This window comes from Schistocerca cancellata, chromosome 3 (genome assembly GCF_023864275.1).
Source record: "Schistocerca cancellata isolate TAMUIC-IGC-003103 chromosome 3, iqSchCanc2.1, whole genome shotgun sequence".
Classification (NCBI taxonomy): Eukaryota; Metazoa; Arthropoda; class Insecta; order Orthoptera; family Acrididae; genus Schistocerca; species Schistocerca cancellata.
Genome location: NC_064628.1, coordinates 900,327,999 through 900,352,515, shown reverse-complemented (window position 1 = coordinate 900,352,515; position 24,517 = coordinate 900,327,999). Strand labels below are relative to the sequence as shown.

The following is a 24,517-nucleotide window of genomic DNA, read 5'->3' as shown; positions in this document are numbered from 1 at the left end:
CAGTTAACATCCATGTCCGATGCCTCGTCCTCGTCAACAGGAACTTTAGGGGACTGACACACAGAAGCAATGTGGCCATTTTTCCTACATGAATTACATGTGGCCCAACATTTTGGACACGCGGTCCTGTCATGCTGTACGAAACGTGGACAAGAAGGAAGTGTGGAACGAACCTGCTTCTGTGGTTGCTGTTGTTGCTGCGAGCGTTGCGGCCCAACGCGACATTGTTTACGCGAGTGAACCACCGCCACATCTTCGTTCTCCTGTGAAACAGGCAAATTGTCCGTGTCGAAAGTTGACTATACAGCGCCTACATCACACCACGCGTCTATTTGCGCACCAGCAGCGTGAGACACTTCAAAGGATTGAGCGATGCTTAGAACTTCCGACGACGATGGGTTTGGCAGTTGTAGGGCACGTTGCCGAACTTCTTTATCAGGAGCAAGCCGTAGAATAGCATCCCTAACCATTGAATCAGCATAAGACTCATGATGAGTGTCCGTGACAAACTGACATTTCCTACTCGGACCGTGTAGTTCCTCCGCCCAAGCCCGGTAAGATTGATGGGGCTGTTTACGACACCAGTAGAACGCCACGCAGGCGGCAACGACGTGGGTGTTTTTTCGGTAATAGTTAGACAATAATTCACACATTTCTTGGAAGGACAGAGAGGCAGGTTCCCGCAGAGGGGCTAACTGAGATAGTAGCTGATAGATCCGTGGGGAAATCCAAGGTAGAAATAACGACTTACACATAGGAGCGTCGACAATGCCGAAAGCCAAGAAGTGTTGCCGCAAACGCTTCTCATAATCCTCCCAGTCTTCAGCGGCCTCGTCGTAAGGAGGGAATGGAGGCGGAGAAGACGAAGACAGACAATGAGTAAGCGACGTCGACAACACCTGAATAGCAGCCGTCAACTGTGTTTGTTGTTCAACGAGCACTTGCATAAGCTGTTCCATGTCTGCCCCGTCACGAACACACAAATCCACAATCCAGTGAAAATATCCAACCTCGTCACCAAAAAGTGTTATAACCTTTAATCACCAATAATTGCGTGGATATTCAAACACACTCACTTAGAAACAATAGCTGGTTACATGATAACAACTCAGTATCCCTTATTCTACTGCCGTGCCGTGACATGCGGCTGGCGCCGTTCGTAGTTAGGTGGCGCTCCCGCGCTCAGCCGATTGCGGAGCGCCTCTATCGCTGTTTGCGCGTACTGCCGTGGCGGCACTGTTAAATGTCGTGGCACTGTCACAACAAAAACCATTCCCTCTAGTTTTCTTTTTTTATCTGTTTATTGAAAATGTACTTTGAAGCAATGACAAATGAAACAAAAGGAATGTAAATAACTGGTTAACAAAGGTGTTGCTTTAGATTTGTATATAGTATAGCCGTACAAGATTTAGAAAAGGAAATTATGTATTTTCTTTTCAGCATATTGACTATCTTGTCACACAACCATAAGCTAAAGTTAACCAGAAAGAAAACCAAAATGATCATAATAGAAACATTGGACAAGGAAGTGAAGTCAAACATGACTGTCAGAAATACAACTCTGAAACAAGTGAACAAATTGTTTTGCTCTAGGTAGTACACTAACAGATGATAGTGGAAGCGTAATGGATATTAATATTGATTTGAAGAACATTACGGGGAATGTGGAACAATAATTACTCATAGGAAAAACTATTTAGTCTTTGACTTTCGAACTGTACCATATTTCTGAAAATGCTTTTATTGCTTAACATATCTGACATAATATGATTCAACATAATGAATTGAATGCTTATACATACCTCGCAGGGATTAATCAATACTTCTACTCAAGCCTGTTGCATTTTGGAGACTGACCATCAGGCTTACGTTATAGCTTCCGAGACGCTTGAAGACTCACAACAGTGGTGTCATTTAAATGCTGTATGACAGAGAGATGTCATGCCTTAACATGAAGAATGTGATAGGCTTTTAGTGAGGCTGGATTTGATTATGGTATTTGAGCATATCTGCTGATCACAGGTACACATGTGGGGGCAGATGACATTATTGCACATGCAAATATTCTAGTATTTGCACTGCACCAATCTGGAAATCGTTTATTTCTTTTTTCATCAAGTTAGTATGTTCACACTCATGCGGCAGGATGGATTTAGATGAACTTTGGAATGGAGATAGCCTGTACCCTGATTTGACACATAGGCTACCTCCTATTCCTAAAAACAAGGACTGGTTATCCGTGAGAGTAATATTGTAGACAAGAACAAGTTGGTGGAAACACGAAATTATTGATTAAGTACCTGGTGAGGAACCACCTACATCTCAATCGATACAGTGATGACAAGAGACGACACATGTAGAGTTTCTTAACTCATTAGAACAGTTGGGTGTGCCATTCCATGAGTTGAAGCTGAGGGTGGATGTGCCCATCATACTGATGTGTAACCTTAATGCAACAAGATTGTGCAACAGCACCAGGTTACACATTACAGAGTTGAGAAGTCATATAGTGGAGGCCACCATCATCATCATCTGGAGTCAATGGAGTGACAGTATTGATACCACAAATTCCTATCATCCCAGCAAACTTGCTTTTCAACTTCAATTGCTAGCAGTTCTCTTTGAAAGTGGCCTCCCTGATTACTATAAATAAGAGTCAAGCACAAACATTAAAAGTGGAAATAGTTATGGGCGTAGTCCATATCAGTTTAGGCAGGCTAGGAAAAAAATCTTACCTTAATAGTCTCAGATGTTATTGAATTAAGCATCTGTTAAAATGGGGGACTAAGTAAGGGACACATATTTTTTTTGTTTTCTCCAAAAAATTTTCTGCTTCGAGGTACAGCCCTCCAAAGATGACACTGCGCACACCGTTTTGAATGTCATACCATGTCAAGTCATCCAGGCCATGACACCCATTATCTAATTGTGAACTGAGATTTTGTGTACTGCTTTTGTATCTAATATCATGAACTTATGCCAATTTTTATTGCTTTATATACATTATGTTGGTAGCAATTGCTGAAAGTTTGATGCAATGCATTACTTCAAAGCAAACTGTAAAAATTTGAAAGCTGGCTGCAGTTTTTAAATAAATATGGTATGCCAACAGTTTTTTCCCTGGATATCCTTTCGGACTTGTAGTTTCTGAAAACATGTTAAAACTGTCCAATTAAATTTTTGTAAATTAATTTTATTTAATTTTATTATTAAATTAGAAAACATATTTTGGACAATTGCCCCCCTTTAGAAAACAAAAAAATTAGAAAGTGATCCACAAATAATAAAATTTCATCACACAAAAAATCAGTTTTGAAATTAATGGCACTGGAGAGAAATGCGGGGTGTTTGTAAATGAATATCGGGGTTTTAATGCTTTATAATATTTATTATATTAAACTTACAGGTATAAATGCTACGTCAAATGAAAGAGCAACTCAAACAATTTTACCAAGAACCTAATAAATATTCAATGTGACCAACATTTGTCACACGGCACACATCAAGTTTATAGCCGAGTTCTTCCCAAATGTTGATAAGTGTGTCTTCACTGATTGTAGCAGTAGCTGCTTCAATCTGGTTTCTTAATTTAGGGAGGTCTGCTTGTAGTGGAGGCACATACACACGATCCTCGTTGAAACCCCAAAGGAAAAAATCGCATGGTATTAGGTCCAGTGAACGTGGAGGTTCATGCAAAGCAAGCCCTGTCATTGGCCCCCTTATGGCCTATCCAGTGCTTGGGTACAGTGAAGTTCAACCAATCTAGCGGATTGTGGTGGAAACATTGCGCACTGGTACCAGACACAACTGTTTATGAGTTGCTCTTTCATTGGACATACCATTTATAACTGTAAGTTGAATGTAATAAATATTATAAAGCGTTGAAACCCCAATATTCATTTATGAACACCCTGTACAATTACTACCCAAGAGACATTAACAGTGTAAGTGCACATGACAATATCCAAATGGAACAAAAATTGCAATATATGAAACAAAATTACACATTTTAAAATATAGGGCAACTTGGGCATTACATGACATATGAACACTTTCTTACCTCTGCCATAACCAAATTATCTCAATGTAAAAATACATAGCATTTTGTTTATAATATTTAAGCATTTTGTCAAAAGACAGTACTGTCAACACTGCACAAAATGAATAAAACGTTCTCAGTTTTCCAGCTATGTCAATTTGAATAAAATCCTTGAGCTTTCGATGGCCATCTCTGCCATTGTCGTCAGAGGTTCACTGACTGCCGGGCTGCTACGGTTTCTCGCTTATATAGGCATGATGACATCATCAGCAGCCAATCAGATCGACCCAATGTGGTGCGCGCATAAGTCGACCTGGGCAGCTAGCGGAGCTATTGCCCGTGGCAGCACCGGTGACGTCAGGTGGCGCCAGGGGCAGGCCGCTCCCACATCGCGCGTCTGTCTCTGCTTTCTTTCGATGTCCAACACCCACCCCCACCCCCATGCCCTGCCGAGTATGTATCCCTGGTCTCTGTTGAAGTTATTGTTGTTTGAATGAATCTCGGCTTCTTCCTTTATAGCGGAGTCCCAATAACACTTTTGTATTTTCGAACCTAATTTTATGTCTGTTTTCTAGGCACTGCTCCACTATGGCCGACTTGTCAAGCTCCCTTTATTTTATATGGTGCTTGTGCTCAGTACAACACTCCACAACCGTGCGAATTGTTTGTCCAATATACGTGCTGCCACATTCACAGGGTACACTGTACACTCTGGGCACTCGAAGAGCAATGTCTTCTTTAACAGGGTGCAACGTATCTCGTATCCTGAGGATGGGCCGGAACACTGGTCTTAGCCCATGTTTCTACAGCATACGTCCTAACTTACTGCTAGTTGCTCCACAGTATGGCAGAAATACAGTCCTTTTGATCTTTCCTACTGATTCAGCAGGTGTCTTTTGTCGGCGGCCCTTGAAAGTGTTTGCAATGTCTCTTTTGCTGTATTCGTTTTCCCCGAAAACAGGTTTTAAGTTCTGCAATTCAGACTGTAGGTGGTTGTTGTCAGGTATAATCTTGGCTCTATGAACCGACATGTTCAGGACAGCTTTCTTGTGTACAGGGTCGTGGAAACTATTGGCATTCAAGTACCAGTCCACTGAATTCCACTACACTGAGTGACCAAGCTGGCCTCCTGCCTTCCACTCAACCAAAACATCCAAGAACGGTAGCTTGCCATGCTTCTCCATCTCGACAGTAAATTTAATGTTGGGATGGACACCATTCATATGATCGACACAAGATAGCTGTCCTGAACACGTTGGTTCATAAAGCCAAGATTATCTCTGATGACGACCACCTACAGTCTGAATTGCAGAACTGAAAATGTTTTTTTCGAGGAAAATGGATACAGCAAAAGAGACATTGTAAACGCTTTCAAGGGCCGCCGACGAAAGACACATGGTGAATCAGTAGAAGAGGCCAAAGGGACTGTATTCCTGCCATACCGTGGAGCAACTAACAGTAAGTTAGGACGTCTGCTGCAGAAACGTGGGCTAAGACCAGTGTTCCCCGCCCCGAGGATACAAAATATGGTGCGCCCTGTTAAAGACGACATTGCTCCTCGAGTGCCCGGTGTGTATGGTGTACCCTGTGAATGTGGCAGCATGTATATTGGACAAACAATTTGCACGGATGCAGAGCATCGAACTGAGCACAAGCGCCATATAAAACAAAGGGAGCTCGACAAGTCGGCCATAGCAGAGCACTGCCTAGAAAATGGACATAAAATACAGTTAAAAAACACAAAAGTGTTGCCTCATGTGTCTACATGTTGGGACTTCATTATAAAAGAAGCGGCCAAGATTCGTTTAAACAAAAACAATTTCAACGGAGACCAGGGATACACACTCAGCAAGGCAGGGGTGTGGGCGTTGGACATCGAAAGAAAGCACAGACAGATGCACGATGCGGGAGTGGCAGTTTCAGACGTGGCGCCCGCCCCTGGCGCCACCTGACGTCACCGGTGGTGCCACAGGCATTAGCTCCGCTAGCTGCCCGGGTCGACTTATGTGCGCGCCACATTGGGTCGATCTGATTGGCTGCTGATGATGTCATCATGCCCATATAAGCGAGAAACCGTAGCAGCCCCGGCAGTCAGTGAACTCCTGACGACGATGGCAGAGATGGCCATTGAAAGCTCAAGGATTTTTATTCAAATTGACGTGGCTGGAAAACAGAGAACATTTTATTCATGTATGCCGTGTCATGAAAGACTTTGAGGACACTGCACAAAATGCTGGTGCTGGAATCTGCATTCAAGTTGATTCGGAACTACACATGTGACAAGACACTTTGAAGCTTAGATAATATTTTTTTATATGAGAAACACTTTTCCTCCACCATTTTTGAGGACTCTTTGCTTGGAGAATAAGTACGGCCTGTTGCTGTGGTGATACCAGCTTCACACAAAATATGAGAGAAAGAAACATCACAAACATCATTATCAGGCCAATAGAAGGATATGGATGGTCCATGAGGATGCATGAACCTTACTGTAACATCTCCTCCTTCACAATTCATCTTCTCAACAATTCCCAAATTCCAAGAATAGTCATATGCACAAGCAACATAGCAGTTGGGCTGCACAGTACATTCTGGCATTAGTGGCAGAAATGCATCTGAGAAATCTTGCACGATACTAAAATCCATATCACAGCTCAGCCTTTTTGCTCCAATCTTGGTTGGTGATATTGGTACAATGTTATGCACAGACCATGTTCCAGTAATTGGTTTTGCATTATTCTTGCGTTTTCATCATCCAAATAAAAACACTTTACTTTTTGTACTGTATCGTGTGGCAATGTCTTTCCTCTTTTCTGCTCAGCCATTGATAAAATACCCTTCTCCATTAAAAGAGCTCTTGCTTGTCGTACCAAATATTCAGAAACCTGAAATTTGGAACTGACTTTCTGTCGAGACCAAGTTGGCGGCACAAGAGTAAGTAACTAAATTTTTTCACAATTATTTGCATATTCAAATTTCTGTTCCATTTTGTCCATGAGTTCATCGTGATGTCTTACCTTTTCTTCCAGTTCTGTTAAATCACTGCCAGGGATCATGCTTGCATCAGCAGCCAGCTGAACTTGATATGTATGTGAAATTTTAGTTTTCAGAGCGCCAGCCGCTGATTACAATTTTCGTTTTGCTGCTGCATACCGACTATACCGAGAAACTGAATGCAGCTTTGCAGGAGATACTCCTAAGCTAGTTAAGCTAATATTGAGCACACATTTTTCAGGAGTCTGCACCTTCACATTAATGTCGTTTATATAGTCTGGTGATGAGTCGTCACTTGCTTGTTTTTCATTAATAAGGTTGGGCACATTTTCTCCCCAGGAATAATGCTAAAGCCTCTCATTTTGAAGGTCTTTGCCTTTTCTAAACCAATTCACGCGTAATCCAGATGAAACAGATTGTTTATGGGGCTTGAAGGGATCACAGCAAATTTTCTTATGTAGAGAGAATCTGCGCAGGTACCTGTCTTTGTTTTAACACACACACACACACACACACACACACACACACACACACACACACACACGAAACACTTAAATCACAGTATGAATGACTGTTGCTTCGCCATAATAAAAGTTCTTGTTCTTCACTGGTCAGTTCATTCACACAAGGCATGTATCTTGCCGATACTGTCCAAGAAAACACTGCCTACTTGTAGTTTCCATACTGCTTCAGTCATAAAATCAATATTTGTCTTAAATAATTCAAAAGATGATTGGTGTAACCTAAAATGTAATTAAATAATGAAAAATCATTCTACTCCATTGTTTCATTACAAAAGTATTTCACATTATTACTGTAACATTAGGCGACTTACGTTTTTTGGAATGAATAGTTAAAAATTGCAACATTTGAATTTTTAAACTGTAATTGACTCTGGGCACAACTCGGTACAAGAGCTCAGAACTGCATATTCAGTGAACACATGACTCAAAACAAAGGAACTGTATGATGTAATACATGTAGTGGCAATAAAACAGTGTTCTCAGGTATGATTTGTTCCTAGGGAAATCCTGTGTAGCCAACTTCAGCAATTTAGTGGTGACATGGTAGTCATGAATTAGCAACTTCAATATTTCTTTTAAATAACATTGTTTTTCACAGTTCCCATTATTTCTACAAACTGATTCATTTCATGTGACATAATGGGATATTTATAATAATATTGTAAATTTTGCAAAGGTATCTATGAGGGGGCAATACCTTAAAAAATTATAATGTCCATGCATGGATTTTGTTTAAAAGAAATTATTTACAATTTTTTCTGATATGTAGATTATGGATATTCACTAAAAGGAGCATGACTATAAAAATATAAACCTTCCTCTTTAACTAAAACAAAAATCAAGCTTCTACTGCAAAAACGGTAGGAACTATTGCATTCTTAAATTATAAAGGAGCTCGTCTATGAAAGCCTGAATGCGAATTTTGTAAAAAAAAATTTAAAACGATGTGTCTCTGGAACAGTTCTAGATATTTTGTTGGTTTTTTTATTTGAAAGATAATTGCTTTATGATTACTAAGAAATCCTCCATTTGGACTTATCTGTCCAAGTTCTTTTACTGTAGCGTTCTGAACTTTTTTATAATTTATGGAAATTTTTTTTTTTCAAAAATACCAACCCATAAAATTTTGATTTTTTTCTGTTGATTTGTACCATATAGTTCTACGTTCCCTGAAAAAGAGAGCTACTACCTTTAGGTTAAACAGGTTTTATAAAAAATTCAAATATTTGCCATACATAAAACCTGTTTTATTACCACATTATCACATAAAAATCAAAATCTAGCCTTATTTAACATAATTTAAGATTTGAATGATGAGGAAGACACTCATTTTTCAAGCACTTTTAATGGTTCCAAAATATATGTGAAAGGTCCACAGACTTAATGGTTTCAATTTATACAACTTCTGTGCACTCTGTTTTGTACTGCAATTAGCCTGTCAATGAACTAAAATTGTGTTCCACTGCTTCAGTATCTTCCTTTGATACAGAGTGAAGCCTTTCTGTTGAACCAATAGGAACTGGAACACTTACAATCTTCACAACATTGTGAACAGGAAGTGAACAGTGGTGGCATTGTTGCTGTCCTTCAGCTGGAAATCTATACCAGCAGCTGGTCCATGTGGTAGCATAAAGTTCACTACAATTTCTTTTAGCTCGCAACTGGTGTCTATAATCTCTGCAATCCACCAGTCTGTCCTATACAAACACCACAAACATTCCCATTCTCAGGTTGAAAATCTGAATATTATCCTGCTGTTTCTGAGGTGTTGGCCGAACAAACGAAATTTCTTCTTTCTTGCTCTTTAAAGCATGTGCAATATGAGTTTGCCCATCACTTTGAGTCCTAAAATGTGTCTTCTGAATTCCTTTCACAGGATTAGTTTGTTTGAACCATTTTTCTGTTTTCTGCTCACGGAATTGTTTGATTTCCTCTTTGGACAAAAGAATGAGGGTTGTGGAAGTGTAAGATTTCACGACTCTAGTAAAATCCTCAGCATTCTGAATCACAGCTGTATTTGGTCTAGAAAGATTATGTTTTGTAGCATGGTGCTTCCAGCAGGCCTCCCACACCATCACAAGGCCCCTTCCCATGACCAGTAGCACTGTATATCCAGTCAGTTGGCACAAGTGACTTACTCAGTTCAAACAGCTGGTAACGATTTTTAAAATAACTGGGACCACCATCAGAAATAATGATGATCTTCTCTGCCCCTGTTTGCAATAGAAGAATTTTGCCCCTGTTTGCAATAGAAGAATTTTGCACATTGCTAGCAAAGCATATGCTGAGTCATGTCCTGTGTCATCACTTATAACTGCAACACTTGTGCTCTTGTTTTGAAAATATGTCACTCGTGTAAAAATTGAAACCTGGTCATTACTCCTTGTAGGAGAACTACAGACCAGTTCTCAGCAAAATCACAGTGAAGCACTAAAGATAGTTCTTCAGCCTGTACACACCCTTCCACTTCTGCAACATATTGTTGTTGCAATTTCTTCAGATGCTGATGTGTTACTGCTTTCACTGACCATTTACCAAGTTCATCAATGAAACTGTCACAGGCAACATTTTCTTAATTAGTTTATTTTCCTCCCATGTCGCATATGTATTTTCTGCAGAGTTATCTGCTACGTCTTCCAGGCAAAGTGTCTGTAAAGACAGTCCTGCCTTTCCAGGCCAGTCACCACGTTCTTAAAACAAACAAGTCTCTCGCTGTACGTCACAGACTACTAATAACTTCACACACCCAGTGAAGGTGTCATATGTCACGTGCTCCAGTAAATTCTTCAAAGTTATCACATAAAGTTCAAAATTTGCTCAGTATACACATAAACGGACAACTCTAGGTGTGAAACTTCCTGGCAGATTAAAACTGTGTGTCCGACCGAGACTCGAACTCGGGACCTTTGCCTTTCGCGGGCAAGTGCTCTAACCATCTGAGCTACCGAAGCACGACTCACGCCCGGTCCTCACAGCTTTACTTCTGCCAGCATCTTGTCTCCTACCTTCCAAACTTTACAGAAGCTCTCCTGCATGGTTCGCAGGAGAGCTTCTGTAAAGTTTGGAAGGTAGGAGACGAGATGCTGGCAGAAGTAAAGCTGTGAGGACCGGGCATGAGTCGTGCTTTGGTAGCTCAGATGGTTAGAGCACTTGCCCGCGAAAGGCAAAGGTCCCGAGTTTGAGTCTCGGTCGGGCACACAGTTTTAATCTGCCAGGAAGTTTCATATCAGTGCACACTCCACTGCAGAGTGAAAATCTCATTCTGGGAACTCTAGGGGTGTGTGTGTGTGTGTGTGTGTGTGTGTGTGTGTGGAACTACCTGCTTAGGTCATAGTGCATAAAATTTTGATCTTCCAATATGTGAAGTTGCATAGTTGCCCTTACTAACTGCAAAAGTTTTTTAGTACTGCCAGTCATGTACCTCTTCACTTTCACAACCTTTTGACCTTCAACTGTTACAGTTATAGTGTCTTTTTTGTTGGCACTCCGGCGAGAACAGTCCCATTTACCTTCCAGATAAAATGACTGCTCTATTTGAATTTGACCTGTTTCTATAGGATGACCATAATAGGGATCTGGTCTTCCAAAGACTCCTTTTACAGACCTCACACTTCTAGAGTTGTCTACCATGTACTTTGATACTGATGGCTCAAAATTGTTTTCTTTGAAAATATCTGTGGAATAATAGTTAAAACTTGCACGTTTTCACTGTAGGATGCACAGTATTCGACACCTGAATTGATATTTGTGAAAAATTCCTGGCAAGAGTGCATTGGTTTGTTTTCTTGTGAAGATGGAATTTCTATTTTGAAGAGTGTGGTCAATTTTGCTGTAATGTATTCATTCATAGCTTCAGTAATTTCTCTGCGCTTTCTTGATGCATAGAGCTTATGACTCAACTTCACTGACCATGGTTTCTTAACAGGACTAACACCTACCTCTGTAGTTCAGTGATTCAGGATATTTAATTCTTCCTCTATTGATGCAGAATTTGCATCATCTGCACCATGGGGGGCTTCACCTTGTTCAGATACTGTCATTGTTTTTATTCTGTCAAAATATTTAGGTCATCGCTGGAAACATCTTCACTTTGAAACAGTCTTCAAATGAAAACACTTATTCCCAACCTGAACAAAATCTGTTTTTTTGTTCGTCTTGTACATCACTCTTTTATGAATATGCAAATAGTCAGCACACTTCACTCTCCTGTGACTCCACTCAGAAGACATTTCAAACAGTCCTTTCCTCAAAACACAATGCAACTGTGTCAACTGGCAAATTCCTCATGAAAACAGAACTCACTGGATGGTCTCGGATTTCTTAGAAACCTCTTCAGTAAACAAATTAGCATTGAACAACTACAATACAGAAACCTGCAATTAACAACCGCGACAAAGGAACTGACAAGAAACTACAACAAAGTGTAAGAAATATCTGCAACAATGAAAGTGAAAAGAAATAACTGCATCAAAGAAAGTGATAAGAAATAACTGCAACAAAGACAATAGAAATAAATGTTGTAACAAAGAAATTAGTAAGAAACAACTTCAGTGGAGATATAGATTACCCATGAGAAATTAAAAAAAAAAGAAAAGATTTTTTAAAATAAAAGCTGTACAACTTAAAAATGGAAGCTCTCCTTTCCAGAGACTAAAGTACGAGTGTAAGTAAATTATTATCCGCAATTTAGTGATATTTTTGTTTATTTTGGTAGTACTGTCATTTTACGTTGATGACACATGCTTTGTTTATTTGTTGTTATTTCTTTGCAATTTTCAAGCTGCTAGGTTAGTTTCGTTATTGCTATCATGCTACTAATCACGGCTGCTCCACTGTCTATTTGCACCAAAGAAGAGCAACGTTCAGTGATCTGTTTTTGTGGTCGGAAGGATTCATCGAAGACTTTCGTACAGTACGGGAGCTTACGGTTTTTTGGGATGCACAAGATACATTACTGGAACATTATGGGGAAAGAGGCATAACAATAAACAGAGAACATTACAGTGAGCTGCTTACTGCCAGGCTAAAACCTGCAATTCGAAGCAAAGGCAGAGGATTGCTGTCAAAAGGTGTTGTGTTGTTGCACGACAATGCCTGTCCACATACTGCTGCCCACACTGCTGAAACGCTCCAGAAACTCAAATTTGAAGTACTGGATCATTCTCCATATAGTCCCAACATTGCCCCTTCTATCACTTGTTTGGTCCACTCAAGCTGGCATTAAGGGGCCGTCAATTTGCCTTTGGTGAAGCAGTGAAAGAAGCGGTGCATTCTGGGCTCGCAGCTCAACTGAGAACCTTTCATGAGGGCATCAGGAAGCTTGTACAACAATGGACAAAGTGCGTTGAAATGCAAGGAGACTATGTCAAAAATGATGTTCTTGAAAGTTTCCTATTTGATTACAATAAAATTTTATAACTACTTTGTGGATAATAAATAACTTGCCCTTGTACTACATGATCTAATCAAGAGAAAAAATCTAACTTTTCTGGACTGGCATTTCTGAAAAACAGTTTTTGTCTGTAAATTATAAAAAAATTCAAAAGGCAACAATGAAAGAACTTTGACCAATATGTCCAAATGGAGGATAACATTGTAATGACATAACAATTATTTACAAATAAAAAAACTCTTTAAAAAATATCTAGAACTGTTACAGAAAAATTTTCTGAAATTAGCATCTTCAAAATGGTGTTTGCAGTGTCATCTTTGGAGGTCTACATCTTGGGGCAGGATTTTTTTTTAATTTTTATTTATTTATTTATTTATTTATTTTTTTTTTTTTTTTTTGAGAAAACAAAAAAATATGTGTTTCTTACTTACTCCTGAATTTTAACATATGCTAAATTCAATAACATCTGAGACTATGAATGTAATCCCGCTGCCTGAAGTGATACAGATTATGCCAGATCTTTTCTGTGCTAGGCAGGTCACAATAACACTTGTGAAATTATGTACTCCCTTTCCTGACACATTTTGCGATTCGCCACTTGGGCACCTGGTACTTCTTTTCCTTAAGTAAATGAGTGATTTGTGAATAATGTGTATTCTGTGAGCTTCTCCCATCATCTCAACTTTTTTTCTGGTGTTCCGCACTTTGCTGGGCCACAAGTGGCTTGCTCCTCAATACCTCTGAGAGATGTCTACCTCAGTAGCTGTGGTCTGTGGGGTTGACTGCCATGAAGGTGGCCTGGGTTATATTCCCAGCCAGCCAGAGATTCAATCCGCTCCGGGACTGGCTGTTGTGTTGTTTTCATCATCACTGATGCCCCAGTCACGGAAGTGATATCAAATAAAAAGACTTACACCAGCCGGCTGCCTACCTCAGATGTGGAATCCTGGCCAAAAATGCCATACGATCTTTTCAGTTCACCTCCAAGAGGTAACTTTTGTGATGGCACACACATGTGTGGATAGTGAGTTTCAGCATTAACATTTCTTTATAAACAACTGTTTATCTGTGAGGAACGCCACAGGATGCAGTTAGTATAATATATATGTGAGAATAAGTTAAACTAGTGTTTGTAAAGCTACAGCTGTGAAGGATTAACTTGTGAGAAATAAGAAGGAGAAAATATTAGAAACAGTAGAAATGTTGATAGTAAGACGACTCTATTACAGAAAAGAAAACTAAATTTATTAGACATACAATTAGCCCCACCTAGTTTATAAAGCACACCTTAGAAAGAAATACTGCGGAAATAAGATCAAGAGACACACCCAGAATATCCATACTGCAAAGTGAAATTGGTGGAATTAACCATAGTAATTGCAACTTATAGTACAGATGGAGGGGGGGGGGGGGGGGAATAAAGATGACTACATCCACAAGTCCTTGCCTTAAGTGAATTATGGCAATGATGATGACTGGTGAATACTGGAATGGTTCCTTCAACAAGGTCATGGAGCCCTGTTACCTTAGCCTCTCTGAACCAGCTGAGACAGAACTGTGTCTCAATGTTCCATGCTGAGAGATGTTTAACTCTGTCATTTCTTCAATTTAAATTACACATCATGTTAAACAACTGCTCACAGTTTTGAATTAAGGACTCCTGTCTCCCTTGTGTGGTAAATTACATACAAACTACATTAAAGATTTGTTTTGGTAGTGTTAGCAAAAACTTATGTTCTGCTATTTATGTCCTTGTATCAACTTGCTATTCCCATGCATGGCTTATCTGCACCAAATGCCTCTTTTTCAGGAAAAGAAGCAAGGAAGAAAGAACTGAAGAAAAACAAGAAACAAAGACAGATGGTCAGAGCAGCAGTGCTGAAAGGAAAGGACCCAGTTCAGCTTATTGCAGAAATGGAGAAGATTGATCAAATGGGTACGTAGCTTATCTCCTCTATTAAATTTTTGCATAAGTTGCTTTATTTTTATTTTTCAAAGTGGGTGTTACCTAACAAGCTTAATTTTAACATAGAATTTTTTTATGTGGCTAGTCATATTATGAAATTTACAATATTAGTGTTCATTGTTAGTTACATGGGCAATTCCTGCAACATATTTGTCTTTATTCTTGAAAGCAGCTACCCACTTGGGAGGTGTTCTTCACACTTTTAATTCTTTTCATTTACATTCTTCAACCGTTAACTTAAAATTTTTGGTGTGAGATATGAACACAGTGCTTTGGGCACAACTCAAAATTTTGAGAATCCAGTTTTTACAGCTGGCTTTGAACTATGCACACAATTGGTCAAGATCACACGCACACACACAAACAATCTTTTCTTCCTGGCATCACATAGCTCATATTGTGATCACAATAAAAATCATGTACATGTTTAATGGCTTTCTCACACAGTATTTTATCTATGTCTTTGAATTTGGTGTCACTAATATACCTCTATGTCTTTGAATTTGGTGTCACTAATATACCATGTTCTGTTGCTCGTTTGCTGCTCTTATGAAACCTGAAATGGATAATTCTTTCATGGTTTCTCCTTGTACTTGAACTATTTGGATGTACTTTAAAAATTTGTATTTTGTAACACATACTGTCTGAATTGCACTGTTATTTGGCTTCCTGCAATTTTTTTTCCATACCCTTCTTTTTCTAGTTGTGCCACAGAAGTATGTTCCAACACTGAGGCAACTTTTTTTCAGTTTTTACTTGGGTATTTTTTCTCACACATAAGCCTCTTTTTCTTCACAGGCAATTCACTTAAATACTGAAGGCTAGTATTTAAAGAATCCAGTATGTGATTAGATGTTATTTCATCTTCGCTTACATCTTCTGTGTGAAAATACTTAAGATGACTAAGGCTACACCTGTAAGGATAGAAAGATTTTGCAATATTTGCTTTATACATTTTCTGTGAATTTTTCCACCTACTAACACGTTAGGACACTTGCGTACTGACACTGCCGAACATTCCTCAAATTCTCTGTACTCTTGCATGACCTCATTCTTTAAATGGATTGTCATATGTCTGCACGTGAGATTTCCAGGCTCCTAAACATCCCTGCGTCCACTGTTTGTGATGTGATAATGAAGTGGAAACATGAAAGGACTTAAGATCCATTTTTACAAACCACTAAACTATAAATACTATTTCACAGCACATGTACTCTGCAGTTAGAGTAAACAAGCCACTGCCGTGTAACAAACTAAACTGGTTGAGATAAAAATCTGTCTTGTTGGCTGTTTACAGCAAGAAATGTTCACCAGTTGGTTAGAATAATAGTGACTGCTATTGGTGGCTGCTGTTTTGAGCCTTTGTTTGAGTATGCCGTAGCCAAATTTGACACGATTCCTTAAAGGTAGCTCCATATTGGGCTCGGGAACATGGGACAGCAGCTGGTCAATGAAATGTAATAATACTGTACCACCTATATTTTGATATTGTTTCATCAGGCAACCAATTCTGACATTCCAGTCATGTCATCTTCAAACCTGTTGCATGAATGACACGGAGTACCACTCACGCATGTATAAGACAAGGCACCAATATTTGTATCTGGTTCTGTAGATATCTGAACTTCATGAGCATGTGTGCTCTTCACAAATGTGACAGCAACTCAGTTGCAGCCACATGTGTAAAGAGCACACATGTGACTACAGTTGAGTTCCCATCACATGTGAGAAGAGTACCCATGTTCACGAAGTTAAGATATCTAAAGATACACTATGTGATCACAAGCATCCGGACACCCCCAAAAACATACGTTTTTCTTATTAGGTGCATTGTGCTGCCACCTACTGCCACGTACTCCATATTAGTGACCTCAGTAGTCATTGGATGTCTTGAGAGAGCAGAATGGGATGCTCTGTGAAACTCATGGACTTCAAACGTGGTCAGGTGACTGGGTATCACTTGTGTCATATGTCTGCACGTGAGATTTCCAGGCTCCTAAACATCCCTACGTCCACTGTTTGTGATGTGATAATGAATTGGAAACATGAAGGGACGCGTACAGCACAAAAGCATTCAAGCCGACCTCATCAGTTGACTGATAGAGACCGCCAACAGTTGAAGAGGGGCGTAATGTGTAATAGGCAGACATCTATCCAGACCATCACACAGGAATTCCAAAACTGCATCAGGATCCACTGCAAGTACTATGACAGGTGAGAAAACTTGGATTTCATGGTCGAGCAGCTGCTCATAAGCCACGCATGATGCCGGTAAATACCTAATGACGCCTCGCTTGGACTAAGGAGTGTAAACATTGGATGACTGAACAGTGGAAAAACGTGTGAAGTGGCGAATCACGGTACACAATGTGGCGATCCAATGGTAGGGAGTGGGTATGGTGAATGCCCAATGAATGTCATCTACCAGTCTGTGTAGTGCCAGCAGTAAAATTCGGAGGTGGTAGTGTTATGGTGTGGTCGTGTTTTTCATGTTCATGGAGGGGCCTTGCACCCCTTGTTTTGTGAGGCACTATCACAGCACAGGCCTACATTGATGCCACTGTTGAAGAGCAATTCGGGGATGGCGATTGCATCTTTCAACAAGACCGAGCACCTACTCATAATGCACGGCCTTTGGCGGAGTGGTTACACGACAATAACATTGCTATAATGGACTGGCCTGCACAAAGTCCTGACCTGAATCCTATAGAACACCTTTGGGATGTTTTGGAATGCCGACTTCGTGCCAGGCCTCACTGACCAACATCGATACCTCTCCTCGGTGTAGCACTCCGTGAAGAATGGGCTGCCGTTCCCCAAGAAACCTTCCAGCACCTGATTGAACATATTCCTGCAAGAGTGGAAGCTGTCATCAAGGCTAAGGGTGGGCCAACACCATATTGAATTCCAGCATGGAGGGCACCACGAACTTTTAAGTCGTTTTCAGCTAGGTGTCTGGATACTTTTGATAAATAGTGTATCTCATGAAGTCCGAATCTCTACAGAAACAGATTTGAATATTGGTGACTTAACTTGTATTATACATGCTCGTGTGGTACTTGGTGTCATTCATGCAACAGGCCCAATTATGTGATTGGAATGTTGAAACTGATTGCCTGATAAAACAATATCAAAATAATGGCTTTTGTTGCAGACTTAGATTGCCAATTGTTTGATTGTCCACTCGATGTTAGAGAGAGCATAAAACTGGATTCGTAACTGCATACTGGATGTTGTGAGAGAAGTGATGTAAATTAAAATTAAATAAATTTTTGAGTGTGGAGACTTTTGTGTGCTGATCTTCATATTTACCATGTTTATTGTAACATACTATAGTAATACAATATTTCTTTCTTTTCCAAAAAATTGAAGGCTGGATGTTCTGAAATATTAAAGGCCAAGGTCGAGGTCAGTGACCTTGCGAGTGAAAATTATTAGGAAGATACTATGTTGCATATTATTTTAATAGTCCACTCATTACTTTTTTCAATGATTCATTTCATTGCTTTATCTGGATTAGAACAGAATTATAGTTATTTATGTTAAGACAGACATCTGAGTGAGATGATGCAGTAGTTAGTGTAGTAACCACAACCAACAGTGGGAATGCATTGGGCTGCGGATCGGAGCCACCAGACAGGGAAGCCGCCGGCGGTGGAGCACTCACCACTGGGTAAACACAGGATGAGTCGGACGACGGACCAATTACAACTGGCAACAACCGACCACGACCGACTATGAGCGACACAACAAGGAAGAGGTAAACAACGGAGGCTTGTGAAAACCACAACACCAAACACCAAACGTAAATCCACTCGGAACCAGAGCCAGGCAAATGTCAAGAACGAGCAACGACCAGAACGCAGTACCGCCGAGATAGAAACGAAATCCAGAGCGAGTACCAGACTGGCTGGACTAGGGGAGAGCGGGTCCGTATATACGAAACTGGAGGGAACGGCTATTGGCCGCTGTCTGCACGTGGCTTAGCGGTGGCGCCCTCACTGCGCAAGAGCCGCTGCGCGGAATAGCTGCCGCAGAGGCGGAGCCCTCTATGGGCTGACCACGTCCATTTGTTCTGCCGCGTGTTCGACTTCCGCGGTGGAAGGTACTAGATCCCTCCCCCCCCGAAATTGGTGCATAGGGGCGGAAATGCCCCCGGACGATGCCGAGGTGGGCGGAACGAGGGCACGGGTTGAGAGATGTCCGGAGGGACCACTGGGGTAGGGGAGGGCAGACTGTCAGCGGCATCCATCAAGGTGTCACCAGAGGGCAGGGGGTCAGAGGTCGTCTCTATACCCCGGCGAGGCGGAAGGGGTGTCTGCAGAGCCGGCGAGGAGATGGAGGTTGAAGGGAAGGGCTCCACCTCAAGGGACGTGTCCGCACCAGGAAGCAGGGAAGGCGGTGGGGGAGGAATCAAGGCAGGGGCCCGAGGGCGGAGTTGGTTATTGTGGCAACGCTCGAGCCCTCTCTGTGTCTGTATGGTCGTCACTCGCCGCCCGTGAGCCGCTCTCACCGTAGCGGGCGTCCATGCAGGTGTGCTGCCATAGGAGCGGGCCCACACGGCCCTGCCTGGGGCGTAGCGCTGGGAGGAGCGAGAGCGGGGCCCAGAAGGGGATGGTGTCAGCAGGTGGAGAAGGATCCGAGGTTGTCGCCTGTGAAGGAGTTCGGCAGGACTATGAAAGGCCACCGGGTAGTGCGGTAGGTGCTTAGAAACAAGGTGAGGGCCGAGGTGGTGGCCGACGGCTCCACTGATTTCATCAGCTGCTGTTTGAAAGTGCGGACCAGGCGTTCCGCCGCGCCATTGGATGAAGGATGGAAGGGGGGGGGGGGGAGAGCGAATGTGTTTGATACTGTTAGCGGTGCAGAAGGTCTGGAACGAGGACACCGTGAATTGGGGCCCGTTATCTGTGACCAACGTCTGAGGAAGGTCTTCAGTGGGCAACACCTGGGCCAAGGCAGTGAGGGTGGCGTCAGTGGTGGTGGACGCCATGCGAACCACATATGGGTATTTGGAATAGGCATCAATGATGAGGAGCCTAAGAAGGGGCCTGCAAAATCGAGATGGATCCTGTCCCAGGGTTGGCTGGGTGTTGGCCAGGGCGTGAAAGATTGTGGAGGACTAGCCTGATGACGCACACACACTGTGCAGCCATGGACCAGGTGCTCATTGTCTCCATCGATCTCTGGCCAATAGACATGTCATCGAGCCAACGCCTTCATGCGAGACATCCCCCAGTGTCCGCGGTGTAATAAGTGCAGGACGCGGTGGCATAAGTCCGGAGGGATGATCACCCGATGGGCGTCAGAGTCCGTGGACAACAGGAGGACGTCCTCCATCACCGAAAGTCTGTGTGAGATGTGACGCCATGGGCTGAAGTCAGTTTTCAAATGTCGGGTAAGGTAGGGAGGCCAACCATGAGTCACATAGCGGAGGACTTGCCGCAGAATGGGGTCCCTGCGCATGGAAGGGCGACTTGTGTGGCTGTCAGAGGAAATGCATCGAGAGTCTCCCGGTGGGCAGAGTCGATGTGGAAGCACAGGACTTCCTGCTGGTCGAACGCCAGATCAGGTCCTGCTGGGAGACGGGACAAGGCATCTGCATTAGTGTGTTGACTGGTGGGCTTATAGCGAAAGGTGTAAGTGTAATTACGCAAGAACAACGCCCAGCGCTGAAGACGCTGAGCCGTCCGTTCTGGGAGGTGCGAATGGGGCCCGAAAAGCCACACTAAGGGCTTGTGATCCGTGAGGAGGGTGAACTGTGCCCTGAAGAGGTAAATGTGAAATTTGTGAACTGCAAAAATAATGGCAAGAGCCTCCTTTTCGATCTGAGAGTAATTCCTTTGCGCTGGGGTTAATGTCTTGGATGCATATGCCACAGGTTGTTCCGACCCATCCTCATTCCTGTGTGCCAGGACTGCCCCAATCCCGTACGCTGAGGCATCGGCCGCCACCACCAAGGGACGATCCGGAGAGAAAGGCATCAGGCAAGGGGCAGATTTCAGCATTGTCTTCAGGCGGGTGAAAGCCTGATCGCAGGCAGAAGTCCATGTGTAAGGTACCCTTTGCGATGCAGGCGATTTAGGGGATGCGCGACGTGGGCGGCTTGGGGTAAGAACGTTAAGTAATAAGTGCCTTTCCCCAAAAATACCTGGAGTTCGGATAAGTTTTGTGGGCGGGGAAGGGCATCGATGGCTGCAATGTTGCAGTCCGAAGGGCGAATGCCATCTTTACTGAGTCAATGTCCAAAGTACTCCACTTCCGGTTGAAAAAAACTGCACTTCTCCAGTCGAGAACGTAAACCCGCAGCCTGCAGGGCGTGAAATAAGGTACTGAGGTTGCCCAGATGTTCCTGGCACGTGCGCCCCGTGACTAAGATATCATCGAGGTAATTGACACAAGCCGGAATTGGTTGCGTAAGTTGCTCGAGATACCGCTGGAAAATCGCAGGGGCAGACGAAACGCCAAACGGAAGACGCTTGTATTTATAGAGACCGAAAGGCGTGTTGATGACGACGATTGCCTGCGATTCCTCATCCAACGGAAATTGGTGATAGGCTTCTGCCAGATCAATCTTAGAAAAGTACTCGCCACCTGCCAGTTTAGCGAGAAGGTCTTCCTGTTGAGGAATGGAATAAGTTTCGACCAAAGACTGAGCGTTGACCGTAGCCCCAAAATCCCCACAAAGATGAAGCGATCCATTGGGTTTCGTGATGACCACTAAGGGCGTTGCCCAGGCAATCGATTGTACTGCCTCAATAACCCCCACTGCCTGGAGCCGATCGAGTTCCTGGTTGACGGCCGCACACAAAGCTACCGGGATAGGCCGAGCCCGACAAAAGTGAGGCCGTGCGTTCGGCAGTAAAGTGATGTGTGCCTGGAAATCGGAAGCGCAGCCCAGGTCTGCCTAAAACAGGGAGGAAAAGGACGCGCACAGATCGTCTAGGTCCTGAAACGGAACCGTAGTTGAAACGAACTGCACTTCGTCTTGAATGGAAAAGCCAAACCATGTAAACGCATCTAGTCGAAAAATGTTCGAAGCCGACGGGTGTTCCACCACAAATAGGGTAAGCGGCCGGGGAAAGTTTTTGTAGATGACCATGATAGAAAACTGCCCACAGAGAGGGATGGAATCGTCGCCGTAGGCGACCAACCTCCGAAAGTGTGGGGACAATTCTGGAGACCCGAGACGTGCATACATCGTCAGATTGACCAAAGAAACTGTGGCCCCCGTATCAAACTGGAAACGGACGTCCTCGTTAAAGATGCGTAGGGTGAGGAATAACTTTTGAGCCAATGTGTCGGTCCGAGGGGCGACTGCGTGTAAAGCATGGACGGCCTCCTGTTGGCCCGCAGGGGCGGGACGGGGGTGGGTCGGCGGCTACGACAGACAGATCGAAGGTGGCCCTCTTTCTCACAGAGCGAACAGGTCTTCCAGCGATGGGGACAGTCAGCTTGAGTGTGGGCCGAGAAGCACTGGGGGCACGACGGGAGGGGGCCATGCGGCCGACGTCGAGGGGCGACTGGCGGTTCGGATGCCATAGAGACGTCAGACAGCGAGGAATCTCGACAGCGGTGCCCTCTGGAGACTGCGCCCCGTCGACGGCGATAAGGAGTGGAGCGGGAAGTGGACTCGACCGCTGCCACCTGGGGCCGCGCCATGAGACGTTTGTTCGCCACTTGAGCAATTTCGAAGGAATGGGCAAAACGTAGAATGTCTTCCAACGAGGGGTTGTCCAACTTTAACGCCGCAGTGCGAACCTCTGGATTGGGTGCCAGTTGAATGACCATATCCCGAATTAACGAATCTGCATATGACGCCTTGCACTGCTGATTGGTGCACGTGAAGTTGCCTTTGCGGCTGAGGCCTTGCAGATCCGTCACCCAGGAACGGTAGGACTGACCCGGCTGCTTGTGGTATTGATGGAATTCCTAGCGAGACGCAACCACGTGGTAGTGCTGGGAATAATAGTTAGTTAGCAACACACAGATCTCGTGAAAGGAGTGAGCCACGGGGTCGGTCAACAGTGCCAACTTGCGGAACAAGAAAAACGTGTCCGGTGAGGCCCAAGACAAGAACAATGACTCCTGCAGAGAGTCACCCGACACCTGAAAGGCTGTGAAATATTGCTTCAGACGATGCAGGTATGTTTCCCAATCCTCTTTTGCATCGTTGAACGGTGGGAACGAGAGTGGACGTGGGAACGTGTCTGAAAGCGGGGCACCTGGGGAAAGAGGTGGGAGGGAATCCCGCTTATTGACCCTGTCCGTGAGCAACTGCAGTGAGGTCTGTAAGACCTCCAACTGCTGCTGCTGCTGCTGCATGAGCTGCTGCTGTTGCTCTAAGAGAGTGAGTAATTTCTCTTCCATACTCCTATGTTCCGTTTACCTTGTCGCCAAATGTAGTAACCACAACCAACAGCGGGAACGCCTTGGGCTGCGGTTCGGAGCCGCCAGACGGGGAAGCCGCCGGCGGTGAGCACGCACCACCGGATAAACACAGGACGAGTCGGACGACAGACCAACGACAACTGACAACAACAGACCACGACCGACTATGAGCGACACAACAAGGAAGAGATAAACAACGGAGGCTTGTGGAAACCACAACACCAAACACCAAACGAAAATCCATTCGGAACCAGAGCCAGGCAAATGTCAACAACGAGCAACGACCAGAACGCAGTACCGCCGAGATAGAAACGAAATCCAGTGTGAGTATCAGACTGGCTGGACTAGGGCAGAGCGGGTCCGTATATACGAAACCGGAGGGAGCGGCTATTGGCCGCTGTCTGCACGTGGCTTAGCAGTGGCGCCCTCGCTGCGCGGAATAGCCGCCGCGGAGGCGGAGCCCTCTATGGGCTGACCACGTCCATTTGTTCTGCCGCGTGTTCGACTTCCGCGGTGGAAGGTACTAGAGTTAGAACACTAGACTCGTATGCGGCAGGGCAATGGTTCAATTCTCCATCCAGTCGTCCAGATTTAGGTTTTTCTGTGATTACTCTAAATTGCAAATGTCAAGGTGGTTCTTTTCAAAGGGCATGGGTGATTTTACACCCGATCCTCGAAACAATCCGGGTTTGTGCTCGATCTCTTAATGACCTCAGTGTCGACGGTATGTTAAAACATAATCTTACATCCTTAGAGACAGACATTTTAAACTTACACAGTTCCAGTACTTTGCAGGCCTGCAACTTTCTCCACAATTGTCATATACCTGTGCAAATTGGTAGTTTTTAATCTCTTATCTGGATTCCCAAATGCGCCAAATTTGTAAGAAATCTGATTTGGTCAGGTTGAATGGTGCGTTGAATTAACACCTGCAGTATTTAGTCATAATTCTTTGCCTAAGTACAAACATGGAGTTTCAATGAAGTGATTAAAATGCAGCAGAGTGAACTAGCTTGTGACGGAGATGTTGACAGCATGGTCACTGTGACTCTGGAAACTGGTCTGCTGCATTGCCAGTACACCAAAAATGATGTAGCATGTCCACGTGCTGCCTTTGTCAAGTGTGCATTCTGTTCCACTTCACTCTGTTTTAATTACTCCACATTGGCAGATCACTGATGAATAAGGGAAGAATACACAACAACTTAGCAATT

At 43.4% G+C, this 24,517-nt stretch overlaps 1 protein-coding gene across 1 annotated transcript in view; it reads left to right on the top strand.

The window, feature by feature from the left end:
• Positions 1–24,517, top strand: part of LOC126175974 (WW domain-binding protein 11) — a 119,203-nt gene that overhangs the window by 17,636 nt on the left and 77,050 nt on the right. The window contains exon 2 of the mRNA XM_049923074.1: positions 14,760–14,885. Within this exon, the coding sequence (XP_049779031.1) occupies positions 14,760–14,885 (126 nt within the window). The remainder of the gene's footprint in view (positions 1–14,759; positions 14,886–24,517) is intronic.